Source organism: Zootoca vivipara, chromosome 12 (assembly GCF_965207765.1).
Source record: "Zootoca vivipara chromosome 12, rZooViv2.hap1.1, whole genome shotgun sequence".
NCBI lineage: Eukaryota > Metazoa > Chordata > Lepidosauria > Squamata > Lacertidae > Zootoca > Zootoca vivipara.
Genome location: NC_142595.1, coordinates 27,705,965 through 27,732,487, shown reverse-complemented (window position 1 = coordinate 27,732,487; position 26,523 = coordinate 27,705,965). Strand labels below are relative to the sequence as shown.

General features: G+C 41.5%; 4 protein-coding genes across 4 annotated transcripts; all 4 read right to left on the bottom strand.

Moving 5' to 3' along the window:
- Positions 1–1,206: 1,206 nt before the first annotated feature.
- LOC118094517 (olfactory receptor 10AG1-like) lies at positions 1,207–2,136 on the bottom strand. The gene has a single exon (XM_035135029.3). The coding sequence runs from the start codon at positions 2,134–2,136 to the stop codon at positions 1,207–1,209; it is 930 nt and encodes a 309-aa protein (XP_034990920.3).
- A 6,200-nt stretch (positions 2,137–8,336) lies between these two features.
- LOC118094516 (olfactory receptor 1E5-like) lies at positions 8,337–9,278 on the bottom strand. Its single transcript, XM_035135028.3, has one exon. It carries the CDS (start codon positions 9,267–9,269, stop codon positions 8,337–8,339), a length of 933 nt encoding a protein of 310 aa, XP_034990919.3. The 5' UTR covers positions 9,270–9,278.
- Positions 9,279–11,670: 2,392 nt separating this feature from the next.
- Positions 11,671–12,615, bottom strand: LOC118094515 (olfactory receptor 10A4-like). Its single transcript, XM_035135027.1, has one exon. The coding sequence runs from the start codon at positions 12,613–12,615 to the stop codon at positions 11,671–11,673; it is 945 nt and encodes a 314-aa protein (XP_034990918.1).
- Positions 12,616–23,313: 10,698 nt separating this feature from the next.
- LOC132593109 (olfactory receptor 5AN6-like) lies at positions 23,314–24,303 on the bottom strand. Its single transcript, XM_060282122.2, has one exon. It carries the CDS (start codon positions 24,301–24,303, stop codon positions 23,314–23,316), a length of 990 nt encoding a protein of 329 aa, XP_060138105.2.
- Between the last annotated feature and the right edge of the window lie 2,220 nt (positions 24,304–26,523).

Sequence of the window (26,523 nt, the reverse complement as noted above, 5' to 3'; positions counted from 1 at the left end):
AGAAAGCCACTTAAAAATAATATGCAATTATATATTTGTATACATACACATATTTAGAACTGCAATTGTGGGTGTTATCTAGGGAAATTGTTTCAACTGTAATGGACTTTCATTAGAAACTCTAATTAAATTTTGGCAACAGGAAGCGGTTCCTTTAGGCAACTTTTCCTGAAGAAGCTTACTCTGATGTGAGAGATCTAGGAGCATTGATGTAGGTTACTCAGAAGTAAGGGTACACATACGTTTGTTATCATGTCAATTTCCGAAGCAAATTAAATAGGCTTAAAAGAAATGTGCTTCACCTATTCAAACACCCTCCCATCAACTTCCCATGGGAATAATTTCAGGAGAGAGAGGCAGGCAATGACCGCCTCAGAGCTTCCAGCTAAACTGCCTTTCCTCAACAACACACAGGACCATTTACCACCAACTGTCCAGTGAGAATTATTCCAGGAGGCAGAAGGCCACCCCAGAAACTGCTTTGGTGGAACTTCCTTCTCTCCCCCCCCCACAGGTCTATTTCGATAAAATGTTAATTTCCTAGAGTCAAAATGAGAGTACCCCTAAACAATTTTTAATATAAAAAGCACTGAGTAAATCCATCCATCAACCTCCCCCAAATGTCTCCATGAAGGAGATGAATGAGAAAACTGAAAGGGCCCTTTCTGTCCACATCAAACACTGTTTTATTGCAATTCCTCTTTATATTTTAATCAGCAACGATTTTATTTGCTATTGTTCTTTGCTGCCTTAGGAACCTTTGGTGGAAAGCTTACTGAGAAACAATGGGTATGGAAAGGTCACAAATCATATTGCCAGAAGCAGGGAAGTGGTAGAGGCATTGAATGCAAGGGATAGGGGAGTGAAAAACAGTTGCTAAAGGGTGGGGGGGTGAGAAGAAGTATAAATTTCAGGTAGGGCTGCCATATTTTGAAGAGCAAGAATGAGGACACATTGGCCGACTTCTAGTTTTAACTATGGATAGCTATGATGACTCTACCCATGAAAAAGAAGATGTGGCCTGGAAAAAAGAGGACATATGGCAACTCTAATCTTCCTTATTATCATTCTGAAAAAAATATACCATTATTGCTTTCTAAAATTTAGGATGCTCTTAGGATCCATCTTCCCCAGATGATGGAAATTCTATTTTCCGAAACTGTCTTGGCAACAACAAAATATTTCAAGTACATTCAAAACATTGTATCACATTTTTTTGCACAGCAATTTCACCAGGGAAGTCTTCACTTCCCTGTTTCTCAGGCTATATATGATTGGGTTAAACATAGGAACTAAAATGGTATAAAACAAGGAAAGCAACTTATTAATGTCTTCTGTCTCCTTTGACCTAGGACTCAAATATACAATAGTAGCTGAGCCATAGAAGAGAGATACCACAATGATGTGTGAGGAGCAAGTAGAAAACACTTTCATCCGACTTTCCGCTGAAGGCATCTTCAGAATAGCAGAGATTATTTTGACATAAGAGGCAAGGATAAGGAAAAAGGGCATGACTATCAAAACCATGCCAGCTACAAACACACTCACTTTATTAATGTTGGTGCCAGCACAGGCCAACTCAAGCAATGGGGGGATATCGCAGAATAAACTGTTGATTTCACGAGAGTCACAAAAGGGCAAAATGAACACTAGATAGGTCTGCACTACATGTATTGGCATATTGACAGTCAATGCTCCAGCGATGAGCCCTAAACAGAATTGCTTGCTCATGATGAGTTTATAATGTAAAGGGTTACAGATGGCCACATATCGGTCATAAGCCATGGCAGCAAGAAGCAAGCACTCAGTGCCTCCTAGTAAAAGCAAGAAATAGATCTGGGCAGCACAGCCAATGAATGAAATGCTCTTGTTTTCCACAATGAAATTGACCAGCATCTTTGGAAGGGTGACTGAGGTGTAGCAGATCTCCAGAAAAGACAGGTTCTTCAAGAAGAAATACATGGGGGTGTGAAGGGCAAGGTCTGTTACAGTAATGCAGATGATTAGTCCATTTCCTATCAGGATTTCTGTATAGATGAATAGGAACACCAGAAAGAGCAAACCTTGGAGATCTGGGAGATCGGAGTATCCAAGGAGAATGAAGTCAGAAAATGCAGTGTGATTATCTCGTGCCATATTTGGATCCCTTTAGTCTGAAGAGAGATAGTCATGACAGAGAAGACACATTAACCAGTGCAAGCAAAATTTCTATATACTTCCCCTACTCACAAATTGTCTTCTTCGAAGCTGCTAGCACAGGGATGCGGAACCTGTGGCCCTTCAGATGTAATTGTACTACAAGTCCTATCAGCACGAACCACTATGAGCAAATGTCAAGGGAGATGGGAACTGGAGTCCAACAGCATCAAGAGTATGTGTGTGTGTGTGTGCAGCTTTCCCATTCCTTTGCTAGAGGCTCTTCTCCTCATCCTAATGTAAGTGGGTTCTGGATTGTTTTCGAGTCATGAGAAGGACTTTGCTGTAGCTACTTCCTAGTTTTTCATCTCCTCCTCCCCACTGCCTTTTTTATTTATTTTTTTTACCTTCTACTACCCGGCTGGCACTGTGGGTTAAACCACAGAGCCTAGGGCTTGCTGATCAGAAGGTTGGCGGTTCGAATCCCTGTGATGGGGTGAGCTCCCGTTGCTCGGTCCCAGCTCCTGCCAACCTAGCAGTTTGAAAGCACGTCAAAGTGCAAGTAGATAAATAGATACCACTACAGTGGGAAGGTAAACGGCGTTTCCGTGTGCTGCTCTGGTTCGCCAGAAGCGGCTTTTTCATGCTGGCCACATGACCTGGAAGCTGTACGCCGGCTCCCTCAGCCAATAACACAAGATGAGCTCACAACCCCAGAGTCAGTCATGACTGGACCTAATGGTCAGGGGTCCCTTTACCTTTACTACCCGGCTAAGTGAAGAGAATGCAGTTCAGGTGGACTTTTCATTAAGTTTGGTATTTTATGCTGATTCTTTTTTAGTTATCTGCTTGGCTGTTTATGTTTTGGGGAATTTAACTGATCCGTTTATGATTGTTTTACTGTATGTGCGAATTTAGTTACTGACCTCGATCACCATGGTGATAAGAGGCTTTTCTGTAGCCCAATAATGAATGTTGGAAACATTAGGCTTTTATCTGTTAGTGGTCATATTCCCTGAGTCAGGGGCATACCTAGGGGTTGGCTAGGCTGGCCACTGCCAAGGGCGCAGGCCCGGTGTGTGGCAAAATCAAAATATCACAGAACTATAGAATTATCATAGAGTCGGAAGCGACCTTGGGAGTAACCTTGGAGGTCATTTGTTTCAACCTTCTGCTGAGTGCAGGAGGTAGAATGTAGAATGCACAATGAAGGATACAAGTGCAGAATCCCTGAGAGATGGTTGCCCAGACTCTGCTTAAAATGATGACAAAGCTAGATGAAAATGAAGTATATGAGCAAAGACCCAAGAATGCAGTCTGGGAGATGAGGGGCACCAGGACCCACATCCCAGTTCTTATACCTGAGAGTCTGGAGAGGCAAAGTCCAATCAAGTATTGTAAATGGAGCAGGGAAGGAAATGTTGTTGTAGCTACAAGAACAGCCTTGACCCTTTTAGAAATATTCCAGACCCTCTCCCTGAATGTTTAGCTTTAATTTGTAAAATCATGTCTCTGGCCCTTTTACTTTTGGAGATTTAAGGGAAAGCATGTGGGCAGGCAATTACTCCTTAAGAAATTAACTTAGTCCTCCCTTCATGTGTACTGGCCAATGCAAGTGTACTGGCCAAAATGTTCAGGTGGCCACTCACAAAGTTGCTGGCCAGACCTGCCTTGCTTTAGCAAGGTGGTGGACTCATGTGGCTTCGCATCATATCCCAGGAACATAAGCACTTACATATATACTTTGTAAAAAGCTATTTTCCTCCCCCAAAAGTGATCTAGTGAAATTACTTTAAACTTGTTAAACTACATGGATGTTTTGTTCAAAGCTTACTTGTTCCGTCTCTCTCGAGTCTCCAATCTCCACTGGCCCGTCTCACCGCAAGCATTTCCTGTTACAGACTACCCAGGAAGGATCAAAAGTAGCTCTGCTCAAACTGAAGGGAGCAGAAAGTTTGTCAGAGAGTGGGGGCTTTCCTACTCTGCAGTGGAAGGGAGGCAAGGGAGCAAACAGAGAATCAATTTATCCTTGTTCTCATTATATTCATGTTTACTTGATCAAATGGGAGGTGCCATTTAGAAGTAGGAGGGAGTATATCTCTGTTGGTTACATCACCTCTTTCTGTGCTATGCAATCACCACACCATGCACCAATGTCTACCTAGTCAAAAACTCAATGACATTCCTTCTAGAATGCTAGTTACTATATGATTCACTTACATAGGAACATATGAAGCTGCATCACACCAAGTTGGAACATTGGGCACTTTAGCTCACCACAGTCAACACAGACTGGCTGTCCAGGGTCTCAGATAGGAGTCTTTCCCCAGCCCTACCTGGAGATGCTGTGGTTTGAAGCTAGGAGCTTTTGCCTGCATAGCATGGGCACACTGAGAAACAGTCCTTCACTAGCATAGTCTAATATTGCAGACTAGGTTCTATTGTGGGTACATAGCCAATCCTACTCACTCTCTCACACACACCTGCACCTGTATGCACACACATGCATGTGCACACACACACACACACACACACGCACACACACACACAGAGAGAGAGGTGGGGGGCATACATGGACATAGTCGTCTCTGCTTCACAAGATGATCCATGCAAATCAACTGAGAAGGAAGATCTATTGCCCGCACTCCACTCATCAAATGATTTTACCACCACCACCAAATTGGTGGAGTCTTGGGAGACATTAAAAATAATAATGTTTGAGCACCCCAAATGTGCATTACAACCTCTGGGCTATAGAATCATAGTAAAGGAAGTGGTCCCCAAAGTGTTGTCATTTACAAAGAATTGTGTGGTATGGCACTCTAAGGTCTTCCCTGGTCTCCATTCTCACAATCAACCAGTGTATAATTAAGAACAGCTCTGTGACCACCTGAAAGTGGTCATAATGTACAATGACTTCCTGAGGATTTGTATGGGGCGGGGGGTTGGGGGATGGCTGCTGTACCAAGGCATCTTTTTTCCCATACAAGGACACTGTATACACAGTGATGCATCCATCCCAAACTGTGATATCCCATCCCCTCATGTAAACAAAGAAAAAACTCTTAATTCTTTATTATACATATTTATTCACATTGTGATTTAAAATTATTGCAAGCTGCCCTTGTGGGCTAGTAATCTGTATGTAAAACAGGTATGGCTATCCTGTGGCCCATATTTGGCCACCAGGAGGTTTTCATGACCCACAGAGACTAAACCTCCCTCCCCCCCAAAAAACTGGATACTTTACAGCAGCCACTAAAGCAGCAGTGGTGGATTTGGGGAAGTGGGACCAGTTCCACTGCACTGTGCACCAAGCCTAGGGGGCGCCATAGGCTCTTGTAGCTATGATGAACAGAAGACGAAAGGTGCAAAGGGAGCAGGACCAAATTTTAACCACACACAGGGTGCCACTGAATTTGAAAGACCAAAATCCACCATTGACAGCAGCAGGTCAAGCAGCTTTTGCAAAACAAGCCTTGCTGTTTTTAACTTCCACATTGTTTCCAATAACCCTTGAGTGTCTTGCTGCTATTTGGGGGTGATTTCGCCCAAGATCCTTTGGGTTATTTCCCTCCAAAATCAGCGTGCATGACCCTCAATGACACTGTTTATTTTCATGTTCAAAGGCCTCCCATTGCCCTTTGTGAACTCTTATTGTTTGTCTTCAGCCACTAACACAGCTCGATAGTTAGGCATGATGCTTCAGCTGTCAAAGAGAGGTGAATTTAAACATGAGCTACCAAATGCATTATGCATCATTGGAGTGTTCTTGGGACAAACCAACACATTGTATCCTGCAGGTGACACCAGCTTTTACATTAAAATTGAAATGGACTTAGTATTGAGCCATGTTCTCTGTGATATAATTGAGGATCAGTGTTAGAGGAAATGAATGCAGAGGGGAAATGAGAGATATTAAGGATGTGGAAAGGCAATATAAATGGATTGAGTTGACTTCCACGTTGAGTGGGCTTCTGGATTTCTAAGGAATGCTCCTTGCTTTTAAGTAAGAGTAGCTGAAACATAAATTGTTGTATTTTTTTCTTCCCCTCCCTCCCTTTTTGAGTGCTTGCCTTTTCTATAGCTGCTTGCCACTGTATGTTCATTTGTGTGAGAGGGAGTGCAACTCCCCCTTGGAAATTGTTCCAATCTTTGACATTCCTCCATCCCAAGAATAGGGTTGCCAGACTCAGTAGTGGACAGGACTTCTGTGCCTTTAATTGCCCTGCTCTCTTTTTTCTTTTCTTTTTAATAATCTATTTTTATTAATTTTCCAATTAAAACACGATTATATCACATTCATTATTTCAAATTATACAAATACATATCAATTAAACCGAATATTATGCCAAATCATATAATATTTTCTGGAGTTCCCATGCTTCAAAAATTTGGGGATTCCTCGCACCCGTCTACTGCCGTCTTTTTCTAAAGTCCAAATCTTCACTCAAAATCCAAAATAATCCCGATCTTTCCCCACCAGTCACTAAAATATTTTCTTCTTTCATCCGATTTTTTCACAGCTGCTGAAATAAGTATCAAACGAGAGTTCACATATATTCTTCTCCTGTGTGAGTTTTAATCGTCCTGCCCCCCCCCCCATATATCTTCTGTCTGGAATGTCCTGTTGTGTCAGCATTTCAACACGGAGCAGCGCCATCTTAAAAAGCTTAGATCACTTTCGCTTTCTTAAGCTTTTTATTTTTAAAACCAACGATCTTTGTAAAATTTACAGCTTTTCCAGGCAAAGAAACAGCAGTCACATTATGCATAGACTCTTGATAAGTTTGTGGCTCTCCTTGCCCTGTAGCTGAACTTAGCTTCAGATCGCTGTTCAAATTCAAAGTGTGTCACAACCATAAATCCACCGAACGCATTCCAGGGACTCCGACCGTCCAGTTAAAGGGGGGCCTCTCTCTTCAGTAGTTTTACAACTTCAAAGGATATGCTCAATAGAATAGTTTATAATTCATTACTCACTCAGGTATTCTTTATCTCTCATTTGTTCCAAACAAACAAGGACGTCCCATCCGGGAAGGTATGGAGTAACTCGTAGAGTATATGAAAAAAAATAAAAAAAAGTTCGCTTCCCTTCTCGTTACGTCCCCATCAATCTTTCTTCCAGATAAAATACAGCTTTGACTTCTCACCCTCAGCAGCACAAATTCCTTGGCAGTAAACAGAGCTTCTTCCCCTCCTTCCGAAGCATGTCCATGAATACGCCTAATTATCTTCTTTAATCATGGAGATCCCGCTCTGCAAGTTGGCGTCCGGGAGATCCGACATTTCATGAGTGCTCTCAGCCCAGGCCCCCCCCCCACTCCTTGAACAGTCGGAGTGGGTTTGGGGGCATCGCGGGCCCGCGGGCCCTCTCTGTAACCCCCGGAGAGGTAAGGGGGTTGCCTTTAACTCCCCTGGCAACCGCCGAATTCCTCATGAAGGTCGGAGGGATGGAACAAGGGTCAGCCATTCCTGCAGGCGGAAGCGGAACTCCTTGCCCTGCTCTCTTTTGAGTCTGGAAACCTTAAAGAGAAACCAGCAGACCCTTTGCTTGGAAATTAAACAAAGGGTCTGCTGGTTTCTCTTTAAGGTTTCCAGATTCAAAAGAGAGCAGGGCAATTAAAGGCACAGAAGTCCTGTCCACTATTGAGTCTGGCAACCCTACCCAAGAAAGTCCAGGCACTGTGCAGGTGGAAAGGGCAGGCAAGACAGTGATGACAAAGAGTGAGCCCACTAGACATTTACAGCAAGCAATTAATTCCAGCTAGTCATAGGTTTGAGTTTTGTTTGTGTCTGAATGCAATTTCTGTTCTCCTTAATTGATGGAGAATGGTAAAGGGGGGGGGCAGACGCATCAGAATTGTGCTAATGATAGACAGGCCATTCCCTCTTCCAGAGAACCATGGGAATTTCTAGTTCAGTGAGAAGAAATGAAATTTCTAGTAGAAAAGTTCTCTATGGCTTTCGCACCAAACTGCAGTTCCTGTGATTCTTTATGGAAGCCATGACAGAGCACACTTATTTATTTTGTCTAGTCATTCATCCACCTGCTCCGCTCACAGATGGTGGCAGTTATTCAACATCTGAAGGGTGATAGTTTCTTAACAAATGTCTAAGGAAATAATAGAAATCATTAAAACAAACCTTGCATTTACAATGTCTAACTGTTAGAAGGAACAGAAATACAAACAACCTCATCAACGTTCATGCTTGATATTTCTTAGCCTGTCTATTATCGTTTTAAGGGCTCCTTTCACTTCCTTATTTCTCAGACTATAGATAATAGGGTTTAACATTGGGGTCACCACTGTATAGAGAAGGGTAATTAATTTATTATTCCTACTTCCCATTTCTGATGAGGAAGAAGTGTTCCCTAAATACATTGCACTACATGTTCCATAGAACAGAGAGACCACCATCAGGTGGGACGAGCAAGTGGAGAACGCTTTGCGCCTGCCCTCGGCAGAAGGCATTGCAAGAACAGTGGAAATTATATAAATATATGAAATAAGGATCAGCAAGAAAAGGATCATCACTACAAAAGTAGCAATCACTAAAAGTGTAATCTCATTCACAGAGGTGTCCCCACAGGCCAGTTTGATTAATGGCACAACGTCACAGAAAAAGTGGTCAATTGTGTTGGAGTGACAGAAAGTTAACCTGAGCATCAACATGGCGTGTATGAAAGCTACAATGGTCCCACCAAGCCATGAACCAGCTACTAGTCCTATACACACATTCTGGCTCATCGTTAGGAAGTAACGCAAGGGGTGACATATTGCTACATAGCGATCATATGCCATGGCTGTCAAAAGGAAGGACTCAGCAGTTCCTGAAAGAGCAAAGCAGTACATCTGTAGAAGGCATCCAGGGTAGGAGATGCTTCTGGTGTCCAACATGAAGTTAGCCAACATCTTGGGCACAGTGACTGAAGTGTAGCAGACCTCTAGGAAGGACAGGTTTCTGAGAAGAAAATACATAGGGGTGTGTAATGTCGGACAGGCTCCTATTAGAGTAAATATAAGACCATTTCCCATGATAGATACTAAGTAGAAGGCAAATATTGCAGCAATGAGCAACGCCTGAAGTTCTTGGAAATCTGAAAATCCTTGAAGTATAAATTCATTCATCTCTGTGTAATTTTCCCATTGAAATTCTTCAGCATCCTCCATATCTAAAAGAAGCAATCACAAAAAAAGAGAAATACTTGGATGCACTGATTTGAAGCACTGGGTTACTTTTTTGTGATATTCCATTTCTCCACTAATCTGTGCAATGAAAAAAAATTCTGCACAATGTTTGTTTGTTTGTTTAACTCAAAATGCCCATTCTAAAAAAAAATGCTCTCAAAATATGCTTAATAAAATAATAATAATATTTTTTGTGTCAAGAGCTGCATTAGAACTTTTTGCAAGGGTAAAAGCCCGTTACTAACAAGGTTCTGAGCTTCATATTAGTTCTGGACTTGTGGTTTAATGTCAGTTCAGATCAGAATTTGCAAAAATCCTCAAGAATCCCTAAGTTTACAGTAGGATTTATAGATATTGATGGACTTCACAATCCATCAGACCCAGTCAGTATGACCAATGATTTCACAGTATGGGGTTGATGGGATGTGGAGTCCAACAACATACGGGGAGCCACAACTTCCCTATGTACCCCTGATTTATAGAGTCTTTACCCTTTCAGCATTCCTAACATTGACCATATTAACAAACCAGTTTCACTTGAATACTAAAGAGAACATGGATCATGATATCAGGAACATAGAACATTTGTTCATTTGGCTGTATTGTCCATCTAGCTAAGTATTGTCCACACTGACTAGGATTTTAGGCAGAAGCTTTTCCCAGTCCTATCTAGAGATGCCAACAATTGAATCTGGGAATATCTCATTCAAAGCAGATGCTCTACCACTGAACTGTGCCCCTTCCCCTAAATTAACTAAGATAAATGGGAGGCAAACATCCATAGCATATAACACACACACCAAAAAATCTTTCTTAAATCTGACATAAGCTCAGCTTTAGAAGGGATAAAAAACTGACCACTATTGTTTCAGGAATACTTTCCGAAATGTTCTCTCTACCAATCAGAAATAGAAAACAATATTTCATTGACGTCTCCCATTGTGCTCTTAATTACTTACAGCTCATGAAGTAGACTGAGAAATTGGAGGATTCAAATCATCAAATCACATTGAATTTGACTGAATTATGTAGAAATGTCAGATTCCAATTTTCTACCCATCTTCAGCCCTTGAGTCATATGAAGATATGAGATTAAGGTGGGAAGAAAAGAAGTATACTGCAAAGTGAATATTACTATTCTATAGCTTCTACCAGGAAAAAATGAAATAAGGTGTGTTTTTGTATCCCTTATCATTTGCTGTCACTGGAGATTCATTTGTTTAGTTCCAAATCCCTGCACACTTTGTTGTTTAAGTACCTAAATTCCACATGGGAACTGGATGCAAAAATTCAGAGATGTGAACAGAGAGAGAGCAGCAAAACAAAAACACCATATTGAGAGGCATAGGTTATTCTGGATACGTCAAAGATACAGTGTTACACATGCATTTGAGTGTTGCTATTTTTACAATCGAGCAGAATGTAAACTTTATGAAATAAATACCTGCTTACTTTTTTATTTTATTTATTAAATTTGTATACTGCCCTTCATCCAAAGATCTCAGGGTGGTTCACAGCATAAAAATGCAGACTAAAACTACAAAGTACATAATAAAAACAAGAGCAAAAACAAAGCAAAATAATGCCCCCTTTCCCAAACACATTTAAAAGGATATAGACTGTTAGTCAGCCAAAGACCTGATGGAAGAGAAACATTTTTGCTTGGTGCTGAAAGATGCATAATAAAGGTGCCAGCTGAACCTCCCTGGAGAGAGTATTCTGCAAATGGGGAACCATCACAGAAAAGGTCCACTCTCATGTTGCCATCATCTGGACCTCAAATGGAGAAGGCACATAGAGAAGGGCATCAGACGATGACTGGGTTGGTTTACATGAGAGACGGTCTTTGAGGATTTGCCGTTCTGAGCCATTTGAGGCTTTATGGACCCTGAAACTAAATGGCAGCCACTGCAGTTAGGGCAGGATTGGTGTACTATGCTCAAACCATGTTGCTCCAGCGAGCAACCTGGTCGCCTGCACCAACTGAAGTTCCCATACCATCCTCAGAAACAGACCAGTGGAGTTGTTGTAGCGAGAGAGTTGTATATTTCATTTAGAGCACACTGCAGGTAAACCAAATCAAGTTTATGTCTCATTTGTTTAAATGACGTAACAAAACAAAACAAAAAACCAAGCACCTGCGTAACTCTCTGGCTGAAATCAATTTTTATATTTTAAAAACTTTCTCCACCTGGATTCTATCATTGCTTTCAGTGTTGTTTTGTTTGTTTCCTCCTTTCCTTTCCTTTTACAATGTGTATAATTCAGTATACATACAGATACTAAGGACCTACAATACTTAGGTATGACTTAGAATAGTAAAGAAAAGGTAGAATTAACTTTACAATCTAGAAAAAAGCTTTTTCCTGACCATCAGCCTCTTCAGATAATCTTTCACTTCTTTGTTCCTGAGGCTATAGATTAAAGGGTTCATCATAGGGCACACAACAGTGTAAAAAAATGAGAGCACTCTGCCAGTTTCCATTGAATAATCAGACTTAGGTCTTAAATATGTTAAAACTCCAGCTCCATAGAACAGAGTTACCACTGTGATGTGAGAAGAACAAGTGGAGAAGGCTTTGCTTCTGCTGGTGGCAGAGGACATCTTCATGATAGTAAGGAGGATATGGGTGTAGGAGATGAGAATAAGCATAAAGGGTAGCATTATGAAAACTACAGTAACAGTGAACATTATGATCTCATTCTTAAAAGTGTCTGAACAGGCAAGACTCAGAAGTGGTGGAAGGTCACAGAAGAAGTGGTTGATCCTGTTGGGCCCACAGAAAGGTAGGGTGAATATGAATGTTACTGGTACCAAAACCACCAGCACTCCAATGAGCCAGCAGGCCACAGAAATCTTCAGACAAATGGTCTTGTTCATAATGACTGTGTAATGCAAAGGGTGACATATCGCCACGTAGCGATCATATGCCATGGCGGCCAACAAGCAACATTCTGCTATTCCAAGGGAACTAAAGAAATACATTTGTGTGGCACAGCCAATGAATGAGATGCTCATGTCTTCCGACACAAGATTTGAGAGCAATTTGGGGATTATTGTCGAGGTGTAACCAATCTCCAAGAAAGATAAATTCCGAAGGAAGAAGTACATGGGGGAATGAAGAGCAGAATTGGTTAAAGTAGCAACGATGATGAAAGTGTTTCCCATCAAGATCACAAGGTACAAAGTCAGCACCAGCAGGAATAGGAGGATCTTTATAGAATGTACATCAGTTAACGGCTCAAAAATGAATTGAGACACAGACGACTGGTTCCTACCATCCATGTTGATAGTTCAAAGCATTATCATCAAGATCTTTTTCCCTCAATGCAGAAAAACTATCTTTTCCCCCCACAGCAGGTTGCATCTAGATAATTTAAATAAGAAAAGAAAATGTAAATAAACGGTACCCAAATGCATGTTGATAATGAATAATGACAGTAAACTTTGCACCTGGTAGGGGTATGCAGCAGCACTTGGGAGGGGGCTGAAAAATGAAGCAAAGTTGGGTGTTTGAGAGCACTTCAAATTGAAGCCTCAAATTCAAGCCTCTTCAAATTGAAGTCTGATGCCAATACAGTGTCCTGAGTCAGATCAGGTCTCCCACAAAGTCTCTCATCACTGTAGTTTATGCTTTATTTTGCACCTTTTAGCTCTTTCCCCCTATGTCTGTGGGCTTTGGCAAAGCGCTTTATATCATCTAATATAAAGCGGGCTGTGGTAGGGCTGTTAAGAAATTTAATATAGGGTTTGGGCTGGGGCCTAGGCCACAGGTCATGCTGAGTAATGGGGGCGTGGTTATTTAAATGCATGTATTGGGATTGGTGGAGGGGGCCCCCATTTAAGATTGTGTCCTCCATTTTCTGAACACTTTTGCATTGGCGTTCAATCTCCCTCCCACCCGCCGCTTTCTTTTGCAGGTTTTAGCCTGGCATTGCTTTGCCTCTCTAGGGGTCACCTGTATTCAGGGGCCCAGTAGGAATTTTTCCAATTGGCTGATTGGCTTTGCCTCTTGGTTTTCGCCTACTGCTTAGCAAATTGTCACAACTTGTTAGGTTGGTGGTTAGGCTTTTGGTTGGTGAATCGGTTGGAAGAGGGGTGTGGCATCCAGATGCCTACCCCCCCACCTTTGTTGCTCCACATAGACGTATTCCGTTAAAGGAATCTGGGGGCTTACGCTCTCGTCCTTACATCCCCGCCATAGGCGGGATGGAGGGGCCAATTATAAGAGTAAGAGCCTTGGGGAACATTCTTGGAAAAAGAGAGGAGAGAATGCCTCAGCTACCTCCTCTCCCAGGGGTGTTCACTTGACTTCCCTTCAGGAAGTCGTAGCTGGTACTGTCCAAGCGGACAGTGGTGAGTCCTGTCCCAAGTGGACAGATGAAGTGAGTCCTGCCCCAAGAGGGGGCAGATGCTGTGAGTCCTGTCCAAAAGGGGACAGATGATTGAGTCCTGTCCCAAGTGGACAGATGAGTTGAGTCCTGTCCACAATGGACAGATGGAGATGGTCCATCTTAGGGAAGGACGAATGGTTTACCAAAAGCCTAAGCCAACACTCGGATTAAAATTGTATTTAAATAAAGTTGTGGCCTAAATTAATGCCAAAAACCAAACCAAAATTTTCGTGTCTGTTGTGAGTTATTTTAAGGGTAATTTCTGGTAAGCTTCGACACACAAAAAACAAAGCTGTCCAAAACTTTGCCTGCAGAGCACCAAACAGTTCTGGATGATATTGTTGTTAAAGCAGAACAGCAGGATTTTATTAAAAAGCAAAATGCTTCATTTTTAAGAATAATATATAAAAAAGAGACCATTCCTCTGTTTGAAGGAGCTAGGTGTAGGAATTCTCAAGCGCTTTGCAGCACAGGCAATATTCGGTGTAAGCTCACCTTACCAGTCCTAGCGGAAGACTTTCCTTCACTCCAGACACAGACAAGAACAAGAAATCTAAGCTGGTCACGTGAAGCAGCTAATGTTTTAGAAATGCGCAAGCAAAAATACATACCACTTGGCACTTCCTAATGATTTTAAGTTAAGAGGAATAAGATACAAACCCTGCTCCCCATTTAGAAAATATGAAAGTAATGTGTTTTTTGGAGTTTCAATTGAATCGTCATTATTTACATTTATTTGTTGCTTTTTGCCATGACAACTCAAAACAATTTACAGTATTTTAGGGGGGGAACCCCTCAATGCATACTGCGACATGGTACCCCAATCTCTGAAAGGTGCGAGATTCCAGGAGTTCGAGGCACTTACCCAGGATTTGGTTTCCTTGGAATGAGGGACAGCAGAGACGATGGTGGGCTTATTTTCACATACAGTGGTACCTCGGTTTATGAACACAATTGGTTCCGGAAGTCTGTTCATAAACTGAAGCGTTCATAAACTGAAGCGAACTTTCCCATTGAAAGTAATGGAAAGTGGATTAATCTGTTCCAGACGGTCCGCGGAGTACTTAAACTGAAGCGTTCATAAACTGAAGCGAACTTTCCCATTGAAAGTAATGGAAAGTGGATTAATCCGATCCAGACGGGTCTGCGGAGTACTCAACCTGAAGCGTACTTAACCCGAAGCATGGGTGTAATTGGTTCCGGAAGTCTGTTCATAAACTGAAGCGTTCATAAACTGAAGCAAACTTTCCCATTGAAAGTAATGGAAAGTGAATTAATCCGTTCCAGATGGGTCCGCGGTGTTGGTAAACTGAAAATTTATAAACCGAGGTGTTCATAAACCGAGGTTCCACTGTATATACAACCTGAGCCTAAGCACCCTTCTCCCATATTCACAGCCTTGGGATCAAACGGCAAACAAACATGGCTCTCACTCTCTGGCTTTTGTCTGCATCTAGCCCAGCTCATATACAATCAACTGCCCTGGTCTTTGTTTTTCCTCACTACCAGCTGAGGTGAGAGGGAGGCCCATGGGGGGTCCCCCCATGTACTCTCTAGCACAGAGCCACTTCATTTGTTATACTCATTTGTTATCCCCTTCATGGATCAATGCCTTGTCGTGGCGAAGGGGCTTGAATAACTCAGAGAAGCTATGAGCTATGCCATGCAGGGCCACCCAACATGGATAGGTCATAGTGGAGAGTTTTGACTAAACGTGATCCACCTGGAGAAGGACCTGGCAAGCCACTCCAGTATCCCTGCCAAGAAAACTCCATGGACAAATTCTAATGACCATACTCATGGCCAATAACTCAACAAGAATCTTGCATGGCTGATTGAACAGTGCAATTCTCCATTAAATTTTTTAACACTTGCAGGACCCAGAACCCCAGAAACTAGAAGGGACTCAGGCACCAGGCAGGCTAACCCTCCAAGTTCACAACAATACATACATTAAAACCAGCATGGGTCATATGCCTCATGTCCATAACTCTCCCAGGAAGGCTCACCTGGCTATTTAAATAATCTATGGCATTTTAAATGAGGGGTAATTTTTTGTTTGATACTATGGTATATATTGTGTGTTCTTATATTGTATTATATTGAGAGCTGGACCATAAAGAAGGCTGATCGCCGAAGAATTGATGCTTTTGAATTATGGTGCTGGAGGAGACTCTTGAGAGTCCCGTGGACTGCAAGAAGATCAAAGCTATCCAGTCTGAAGGAAATCAGCCCTGAGTGCTCACTGGAAGGACAGATCATGAAGCTGAGGCTCTAATACTTTGGCCACCTCATGAGAAGAGAAGACTCCCTGGAAAAGACCCTGATGTTGGGAAAGATTGAGGGCACCAGGAGAAGGGGATGACAGAGGACGAGATGGTTGGACAGTGTTCTTGAAGCTACTAACATGAGTTTGACCAAACTGTGGGAGGCAGTGCAAGACAGGAGTGCCTGGCGTGCTATGGTCCATGGGTCACAAAGAGTCGGACACAACTAAACAACAACAACAACTACTCTCTGGAAGCCTAATGGATCCATTAACTGGCGGGGCGGACCATCTGATTCGGTCCCACCTTCCTGCAGATCTGACCATGGTACTTCTTTTGTTTCACTTTTACTTAGTGTCAGATCACCAACATCTGTAAACACCAGGTCTAAGGCAACAACAATTGTAAATCACCCTGTGATCCTAAGATGAATGACGGAAAAAGAATTTTGATAAATAATAATAAATAAATACATAAGTAACCAATATTATTTGTTTCACTACCTGACATCATGATGACTGGAAAATACTTACCACAGTGTAAATCCACCAAGAGTGATTAGGCAGAAGAGTGAAGGACAAAATGGTCACAGTTCAGTCAAATGTGTTCCACAGCAGAAACCACTATGTATTCTTGCGTCAGAAATGCTGGCTATTTCCAGGAACTATGTAGGTGTGCATTCCACCTCAGAAACACATAATCCATATAATTTATATCAAGGCTTGAGGGACTCACTAACACTGAAATCCTATGCTTATCTATGCTCACAGGTAAGAGGGTATCAGACTACAGCATTAGCCTATGTCCAAGCCATACAGTCTCCTGCAGTACTCCTGTGTTACCTTCTCCCACTAGTATGCTAGTGGATGTTCCAAGTGGATGTTCCAAGATGAGCTGTGGGAGAAACACAAATACTAAGATACTTGACTTAATTATTTTGGGATTAGTGACATATGAAGAATGAAACAAATGGTGTATTTTCCATTCTAAATAGATAGTTGGGTAGGACACTAAAATAATCTATCAGTACAGACATCTACATTTTCTTAAAAGTCTATGCTACACAACTGAAATCATTGCAGTAGAATATCCTATGTCATATACAACCCAAAATTAACACCCCATGTTGTCTACAAAATAACACCTTTATAAACGCACAGAGCTTTCTGTGCTCCATCTGTTCCTCGCTATTCAAAAATTGATGATATCTATGGTACACCAAGGCAAATGTGGTCAGGAAACCTACTACTAATAAGCTAGAAGGGCAGGGTTATTAAAAATACACCCTAGTGTGAGGATTTCTTCCTTTCCTTTATCAGGGAATGCAGGCTGTTTGGAAGAATCATCACCATATCCTTTCCCATAGTCGCTTTTCAACCTTTCTTGCATCTGTTGAGATTGACCCTCTAGAGAGAGATAACTGTGATTAATTGCTTAGGATAGCCAAGAAAAACCATACATATATATTCCTTTGATGGGTTGGAAAAAAATCATTGATCATCTGCCACATTCAAATCTTCAAATGGCTACAATGGACACTAGAGGCTCCATCCTGTTCTTTTAGTTGCTTACTACTATTCACCATAATTGTTATTAAGTATTATTAGTACTGTTTACAGCAGATACTACTTAATATTTATTCATGTAGGATCAAACAGTTGCTTGTTCTGTTCAGTCTTTCCGCCATATGATCCTCTAGCTATATTCAAGATTACTATGTGAAAAAATGTGTGCATTGTTGATACAGACACTACTGGGGGCTACCACCCTTGCTCGCATTGCTAGCCAACCTGGCCTGCCCCCACCACCATCAAAGCCCCTTTCTTTACACCTTGCCAAAATATGCCATCCCCTCACTGATCAGGTGGCACTGTGGCCTAAAACTCTGAGCCTATTGGGCTTGCTGATCAGAAGGTTGGCAGTTCCTATCCCCACCATGGATTGAGCTCCCATTGCTCTGTCCCAGCTTCTGCCAACCTAGTAGTTCGGAAGCATGCCAGTGCAGGTAGATAAATAGGTACTGCTGCGGCAGGAAGGTGAACAGAGTTTCCGTACGCTTTGGTTTCCGTCACAATGTTCTGTTGCTCCAGAAGTGGTTTTCATGCTGGCCACATGACCTGGAAAGTTGTCTGTGGACAAACACCGGCTCCCTTGGCCTGAAAGCAAGATGAGTGCTGCACCCCATAGTTGCCTTTGACTGGACTTAACTGTCCAGGGGTCATTTACCTTTACCTTTTTGATAACCACCATCTCCTCACAACTCTGTCAACCCTCCGATACCCTTGCAAATCTGTCAATCCCCAGCTCTTGCAGCTCCTTCAGCTCCCCCACCCCTCACTATTCTTTCCATGCCCTCAACCTCTCCAGCCCCTTCAACCCCTATCCCATCAAAGCTCATTCAACTCCCTACACTAACCTACCTGTCAAACTCAATCTTGTGGCCAGGGTTCTTCACTGTTTTAAAGAGCCTGCCCTATCTGTTCTTTACATTAAATATGTGTTAGAAAGCAACAGGCTGGCTTTTATTAGCTAGAGCTCACTGGGACTCAGTTCCGGCACCTCTCAGGTGGGTGCCATTGCCATTCTTAGAGAATGAGGAAGGTGTTCATGGTGAGTTCTGGCACCTGCTTTACTAGAAAAATAGCACTGCCTACAATTTAATATGAACCATTCAAAATGAGCCCTCTCAGCCTGTCAGATGGCTACATGTGTACTATATAAGAGCTAAGCAACTTTCAGGTTACCTTCAGGAGCTAAGTGCAAAATGGCAGCTCAAGGGGCACAACTAATTACCAGCTCAACCACGTAAACTGGTCACTGGGATGGTCTGCATATGCACGTAGAAACCTATGCCCGAGTTATTCCACCTCGGGGACTGCAAAGCAAAATTCTAACAGTGACCAGTGAAGTTGCATAAGTGTCAAAGGCAACCAATTTATACACCTATTTTACAAAATCTTCAGCTCCCAAGGCCAATCAGGTGTGAATAAAAAAAAATCCATCTCTGACAACCAGTCACCAGACATATTACCAGCAAAAGACCTAACCCCAAGGGAGGGTGAATATGGAATTCTTGATTCGAGTAGGGCTACTGTTGTGAATTGGACCACCTTTTATACGCCAGGCAGCCCCACATTCCTCAGAAGTCCAGTGATACTGTGGAGACTTCCAGATAATCCCATGAGGCCTTTGACTACCGGGGTCTAACCACACAGGGCATCCAAAGCACCTTGACCACAGAAGTGGTCAACATAGTGGATTTCTCATAATAACCTTCTGTGACAGGCTACATCTAGACACTGACAAAGTCAGGCCAGTGAACTTTATGGCCAATTGAGGATAGGAATCCAGGTTTTTCTGTAGCCAACGTACAAAGACATAACAATCATTTTCCAGATCACTGTTCTGTGTCTGTTAGCTGACCCTAACAGCTGGACACATTGTGTGATGTACAGCTGTTCTTTAGGATAGACACAGACACACACAGAGAGACAGGCACACACACACCACAAGCATCTGGATCATCATAGTTGCCTGCATTTTAAATTCCCCTTGGGGATGTGGATGGGGGACTGTTATGTCAAGATTCTGTGCTTCAAAGATTTATGATTAAACCACTGATGAAATCAACTTCTTTCTTATGTGTGGATGAATAGATGGATGGATGACCTGGAAAATAATTTTATCGTTTCTTCCAGTTTCATTCAGAATACATTTGTTCATAGCATTTTAATATGTTTAAATGAAAAACAAACAATTCTGTTCCATGTAAACCTAAGAAGAAATCTACTACCTTTGTGCAGGCGGCACAACCTATGTCCTAATCAGCCAATTAAATAAGAAGAGAGCAATTAAGGATTAATTAAGTCAGAAGGTAACAACTTTATGTTGCCACAAACACACAAGGCCCATAACCTCAGAGACTTTGTCAAATAAAGCCCCAAGACACCAATTTCAACAGGCTACACTGGACTCATAATAAACAACTGAATTTGAAGAGTGGAATACAATTGGGAGGGTTTACAATTAAAGGGAGGTTTGCCAATTACTCAGTATGATGAGGATTCGTCCTATAATTAGAAGTTGCAGCTAATCTTACAAACATTTGTTTCTTGTGTAAACTTTTTCCAAATAACTACCAAATATTGTCCTCTTACTTTATGAAAGCATATATTGCTGTAACAGTTCTCCAATGTTCATTTTAATTGTAAAGAAACTGTAATTCCAATTCTCAGTCTTTAATAAACATCTACGCCAACTTCCCAATTGCAAACATCAGCTAATTAAAGGGACTAATAGCAGATTGCTCAAAGGCATAGTTAATGAAGTCCTAGAGTTATAGGCCCCAATACATATACTCATTCCTCATAAAACATGGCCAAAGTTTGTGTGTAAGGCGGACACATTTTATTGCGACCCAGATATCCAGGGTGTGGGGCAATCCAGGTTTCAATCCCATTACTATGAAAGAAAGAAAAAGAATCAATATTGCATATTATGCTTGATATTTATGGGAACTTATTTATCTATGTATTTCTTGTCCAGTTCTTCAAATATTGCCATAGGATTACGCCATTGGTCTATATTTGTAAAGTGTTAGGTCCAGATGTAGCTGTGCTTAGAACAGACCCAAAGAAATAATCCTTAAATATCCTTAAGTTTAGTGGATCTTTTGTAAGCATGACTAAGTTTGGATACAACCCAAAATGTTTCCAGCCATGTTAGACCTTTTGATAGCATTTTATGTAAATAGGCTTGAGATTGTTGGTTTTTGGCCAAGCAGTATACAAGTCTTGTTAAATAAAATCACATTTAAAAAATTAGGAAATCATTGTATTAAGACCAGCTGAAAATTTGCAAAATGTCAAGCTGTGTCAAATTTGAGAAAAGATGGGGGAATCTAATGTCATCATCATCATCATCAATAATCCAGTATGGGTTAGGGAATATATTTCATGTTTGTTCAGTTTCCCATTTGCCAGTCTTCATTTCTCTACATTTCTGAATCAGTTTGTTTTTGCTTTATTATTTTCTAAAGTTGTTATAAAACTTCATTTTGGAAAGTAAAAAAGGATGTGCAGTGAAGTCCTACAGTTTTTGGCAATGCTTCATGTGAACTCATAACCAGTGAGTGAGAAGTGGAGTTACACCTTTTTTATGTCAGCATGGTATTGGGATTAGGTGAGGCAGGGGCAAAGGCTGGGCAACTCTAGATTGGTGGCATCCCACATATATGCACATACTTATTGGATGTTACTGCAAAGCTGGAGTTCCCCTAATTTCTCCACCACACAACTCCATCCCCATCCTGGAGAAACCAGTAGCACCACCACTCTGTCTTGCCCGCCCCATGTTATGGATTCATGAGATTGTTTCAGCCACATCTTGAAAAAGATATGGAAAACATGTATTCCTTCCATCATTTATTTATTTTCATGTGCACATTTGAATGCAACCTTCCTTTGATTAAGTCTCCCAGGGCATCTTTCACCTTTTCATTTCTCAGGGTGTAGATAATAGGGTTGAGGACAGGGGTTATCACCGCTGTCAAGATGATTGCCACTTTCTTGAGATCCAGGGATGGTCCCTTTGATAGCCTCAGATACATGAATATGGCACTTCCGTAGTAGATGTGATGTGGGCACCACAAGTGGAGAAGGCCTTCTTCTTCCCAGTAGCTGATGGGATTCTTAGCACCTCAGTGATGATAGAAATGTAGGACACTGTTGTTAATATCAAAGATCCCAGAAGTACAATTATAACAATTATGAAATCTAGAAACTCAGTATAGTGTGTACTGGAGCAAGAGAGAGCAAGGAGTGGTTCAATATCACAAAAGAAATGATTGATGATGTTAGAGCCACAGAATATTAGTTTTGATATAGCAGAAACAGGCCAAATCACAAAAATGAATCCTGCCAACCAACAAAAAACGACAAGCCATGAGCAGAGCCTGAAGCTCTTGATAGAAGCATAGAGTAGTGGATCACATATTGCTACATAGTGATCAAAGGACAAGACAGCCAGGAGTACGAACTCTGCCACTTCGAGGAAGAAATAGAGGAAGCACTGAGTTATGCAGCCATAAAATGATATTGTTTTTGTTCTTGAGAGGAGGTTAGAAAGTGTGACTGGGGTAATGGATAATGTAAATGCTATCTCAAGGATGGACGAGTTTAAGAGGATGAAGTACATTGGCCTATGAAGACGAGAATCAACTAACACCAGAACCATAATGGCAGGGCCGTCTTAAGCATATCTGGCGCCCTGGTGTGAAGATCCCTCCGGCGCCCGCCCCCCGACAGCCCAGCGCCCTGGCAGCCTGCGCCACCCAGCCTTGCCGTAGGGCCAGCCCTGCGTAATGGTCAAGTTCCCCAACAATGACAAAGCAGAAATCAGTCAAAGCAGATAGAAGAAGATGATCACTAGGTGATTGGGAACTGGGATGCCCAGAATAACAAACTCATCAAATGTGCTGTAGTTTTCTGGATGCATTTAGGTGCAAACTGCAAATAAGAAAGGATCAAAATGTCATGAAACAAAAGCAATTGATGAATTAATACTTTAAAAATAGAAAGTCCCACATCTTATCAGCTCTCTCACAGAATTGACCTGTGCATTCCTGGACAGCTATCCAGGATACAAAAATGACTCCCAGGCTGCGCACCTGGTCCTTCAGGGGCACAGTTGCCCCAATCAGTATTATTTTTTATTGACATCTTTATTGGTTTTTCAATTAGTTTACAGCCATTCTCTGGTTTCATGCCACTGGGATAAGCATTAAGCAATCTTCATAAGTAATTAAATGGGCCAAGGAAATGGAGAAAGCAGGCAATCAATTATATAGAAAAAGGTTTGGAATTTGCCTCTTCTTTATTAACTTTACACCAATAACAGGAAAATGATTTTTAATGTAAAGACAAAATGGTATCATTCACTGGTGAAATGTATTATATTAACATGTTAAGCTTCAAAATGTACTGTATTTGCCTCCACAAAAAAAGGCTTCCTTCACACCCATATTCCTGAAATCGCTGGGGGAAAAATGCTGGGCTGAATTCCATGGTTCTGCTTGATATACCTGGTTGTTTAATGTTGAAAACACACATAACAACCAGCTGCAAATGTTCCTATATAGATCAGCACTGGCTGATCTATTATGGGTGGTCCCCCACATAATTCTAATGCACCTCATTAGTCTCATAAGAACACATACAGATTCCATTGATACATCCTTTCCAAATCTCACAGCAGAACATTTATCCCAAGAAACAAAAGCAAAACATTAAATACGAGAGGTCATCGCAACCACATCTAATTTATCAACTAAATGGTTGCAGTTTTCCAAACTGGATTCTCAAAGGCATTGTGCAAGGTGGGCACCTTGCAAGGATTTTCCCCAAGGCTTCATTTACATCTTTGTTCCTTAGGCTGTATATGAGGGGGTTGACCATTGGAGTGAGGACAGTGTAAAAGAGAGAAAACACTTTGTCAAGATGCCTTAGGATGCTGACTCTCGGGACCATATAGACCATTATGAGTGTTCCATAGAACAGGCTGACCACTGACAGGTGAGAGGAGCAGGTAGAAAATGCCTTTTTCCTTCCAGTAGTGGATGAGATTCTTAGGATTGTGGCTATGATATAAATGTATGAGGTCATGGTGAGCAGGAAAGGAGGCAAAGTGAATGTGCAGGCAAAAACAAAATTTGTGAGCTTCATCCAATAGGTGTCACTGCAGGAGAGCTTTAGCATGGCTTTTAAGTCACATATGTAATGATCTATTTCATTGGGGCCACAGAAGAATAACCATGACATTGAAATGGTTGTAATAGTGCTGACCAGAACCCCACATACCCAAGACCCAGCTGAGAGATGGAAGCACAACTGGCCATTCATGAGGGCTCCATAATGCAGTGGTTTACAAATTGCTAAGTACCTGTCATAAGACATTGCAGAAAGGAGATAACATTCAGTTCCTGCCAGGCAAGCAAATACGTAATACTGCACAAAACAGCCTGCAAATGAAATCTCTTTCAAGCCTGTCAAGAAACTCGCCAGCATTCTTGGGAGAACAGCTGAACTATAGCAGATCTCCAAGCAAGACAGATTCCCCAAGAAGAAGTACATTGGAGTGTGAAGGCGTCGGTCAGTCACAATGAGCACGGTGATGAGAAAGTTCCCACACAGGGTCACCAAGTAAATAATCAGAAATACCAGGAAAAAAAGACCTTGCAGTTTAGGGAGATCCTCAAAACCTAGCAGGATAAATTCTGTGACAGTTGTTTGATTTCTCCATCGTGCTCTTCCCATAGGTTTCTTTCTGTGGGGGGGGGGGTAAAATAAACCATCAGATCTCTTTGAAGAGGAGCAGCAATTTAGTCAACAAAGCTAAGACAATGGAAGCTCAATTTTATCAGTCTCCTTCAACTGCTGCAGAAAGTGCATAGAGAGATTTGCCTCACAGTGGGATATGTCTCTGCCCAGCAATGTTTTTGTTTTGCTTTGTTTTTAAACACAGTCCCAGTCCCCATATCTGTCCCCTTAACCAGGGATGGTGGGCCTTTCCTGTGGGCTTTATGACCAACCTTTCAGTGGCTTCATATCAGTGTGGGACCCAGTCACTAAAAAAAGAACCCGTTCACTAAAAAAAGAACAGAAAAGCACTTACGAGTGTTTAATAAAAGCTGTTATGCTGTCAAAATCCCTGTACTGCAGTTTTCTGGAAAACTAGTGGTTGACATGCAGTTTGGTTTTCCTGTAGGATGTTCTCTTTTAAATCACCCTTAATCTACTCAATCTGCTGCCTGCAGTTCCCACTGAAACCAAGCAATTTACGACTCACACTGTCTCTGGCTGTACTACAATACGCTCTAATGTTGGGAGGAAACTACCAGTACTTAAATAAATGAGCCCATTCCGATCTACAACAAGCAGAATGAAGAAACTCCCTTTACAATACTTCTACAGTGTAATTAGCAGAAGCACTGTAATGATCACTGCCAATTATAGAGATAGAAAAATATTACACGTGTTGTTAAATGGCGGTTTCAGTTGCAAATTTATTAAAGAAAGAAAAGCACAGCAAAAGAAAAAAAATGCAAGGAATAAACGGGGGGGGGGGGGTTGTCAACTTACATTAACAATACAAGAAGCATCAAGTCATCCATCTTAATTTACACATACAGATTGATGCATGCCATCCAAATGTCTCAACAGGAATCCAAACAAAGTTGGTGTTTAAACAAAGTACATTCAAATATAGTAAGGGTGTTCAGTTCTTCAGACCATTGCATAATAGAGGGTGAGTATTTATCATTCTGGGTTCCGAATATAAACCTGAGGTACTAAGGGTACTATAGGAATATAATTCAAAAATTCATTAACATCTGCAAATACTGATGATTTCACCAATAAAAAACTGATATGGACAGCAATAACAAATGAATTATTATTATTAATTTTTTCTCCAAAGAGCTCGAAGTGGCACACATCATTTCCCAACTCCTCATTTAGTACCCACAAAAACCCTGTGAGATAGGCTATGCTGAGAGACAGGGATTGGCCCAAGGTCACCCAATGAGCTTTATGGCTAAGTGGGGATTCAAATCTTGTTTTCCCAGGTCATAAGCCTCAATGAGGTATTTCCAGCATTGCAACTCCAGCATCTATCTGAATTAGACAATGCCTTCTTGTAGGGGCATTGTGGAGTCCAGTACAGACAACCCCTGTTTTAGGTTGCTATAGTAGATGTGGAGCAAGGGTGGCATAGAGCTGGGTGTTTCAATTGCATACAATTTCACACATGCACACAATTACCTGGAAAACAACCCTCACACAAATTGGGAGTTGTCTGTATACCCAAAATATTTTCCTTTTCCTTTTTTTGCTCAATCACTCTCAATTTTAGAACTGAAGAAACATTTTATATAGATTCTAAAGCAAATTCCAATTGTTTAGGGTGTTCATTGTAAACAAATGTAAAATGGTACAAAAATATATCTTAATTTCACATATACAATTCCTGAAAGTCTTTTAAGTGGATATGCCAGGGATAGCACATGGATGGGAACTTTAGCATGCAAGGTGCATGTTCAAGTTATGATTCTTCTCTTAAACTGCTCCCATTGTGTAAAAAGTTTTAGGTCACATTATTAAAGCTAAGAATTCCTAAGCATTCCTGGAATTCCTGCATACTTAGTGGTCCCATGAGCGCTACACACGGGGGAGGTTACTTACACTGTCCCTATGCTGTGAGTGCATTTCAATCACATATCAGCAATTTAACATTGTACAATTAAAGCGAAGTTGATGTTCCTTTATCTTCCTTTTTTATTTGACATCTATAAGCATTTTAAATATACAAACTGTATCAAAATTTGAGATGGATTTTTAAGTAGAACAAAATGATGGCTTACGCCAGGCATAGGAAAACTGATGTTTTGGTACTACAACTCCCACCATTCCTAGCTAACAGGACTAGTGGTCAGGGATGATGGGAGTTGTAATCCCCAAACATCTGGAGGGCCGAGT

Coding starts and splice junctions, on each gene's coding strand:
- LOC118094517 (XM_035135029.3), bottom strand. CDS start 2,136: ATGGCACGAGATAATCACACTGCATTTTCTGACTTCATTCTCCTTGGA.
- LOC132593109 (XM_060282122.2), bottom strand. CDS start 24,303: ATGGGAAGAGCACGATGGAGAAATCAAACAACTGTCACAGAATTTATC.
- LOC118094515 (XM_035135027.1), bottom strand. CDS start 12,615: ATGGATGGTAGGAACCAGTCGTCTGTGTCTCAATTCATTTTTGAGCCG.
- LOC118094516 (XM_035135028.3), bottom strand. CDS start 9,269: ATGAATGAATTTATACTTCAAGGATTTTCAGATTTCCAAGAACTTCAG.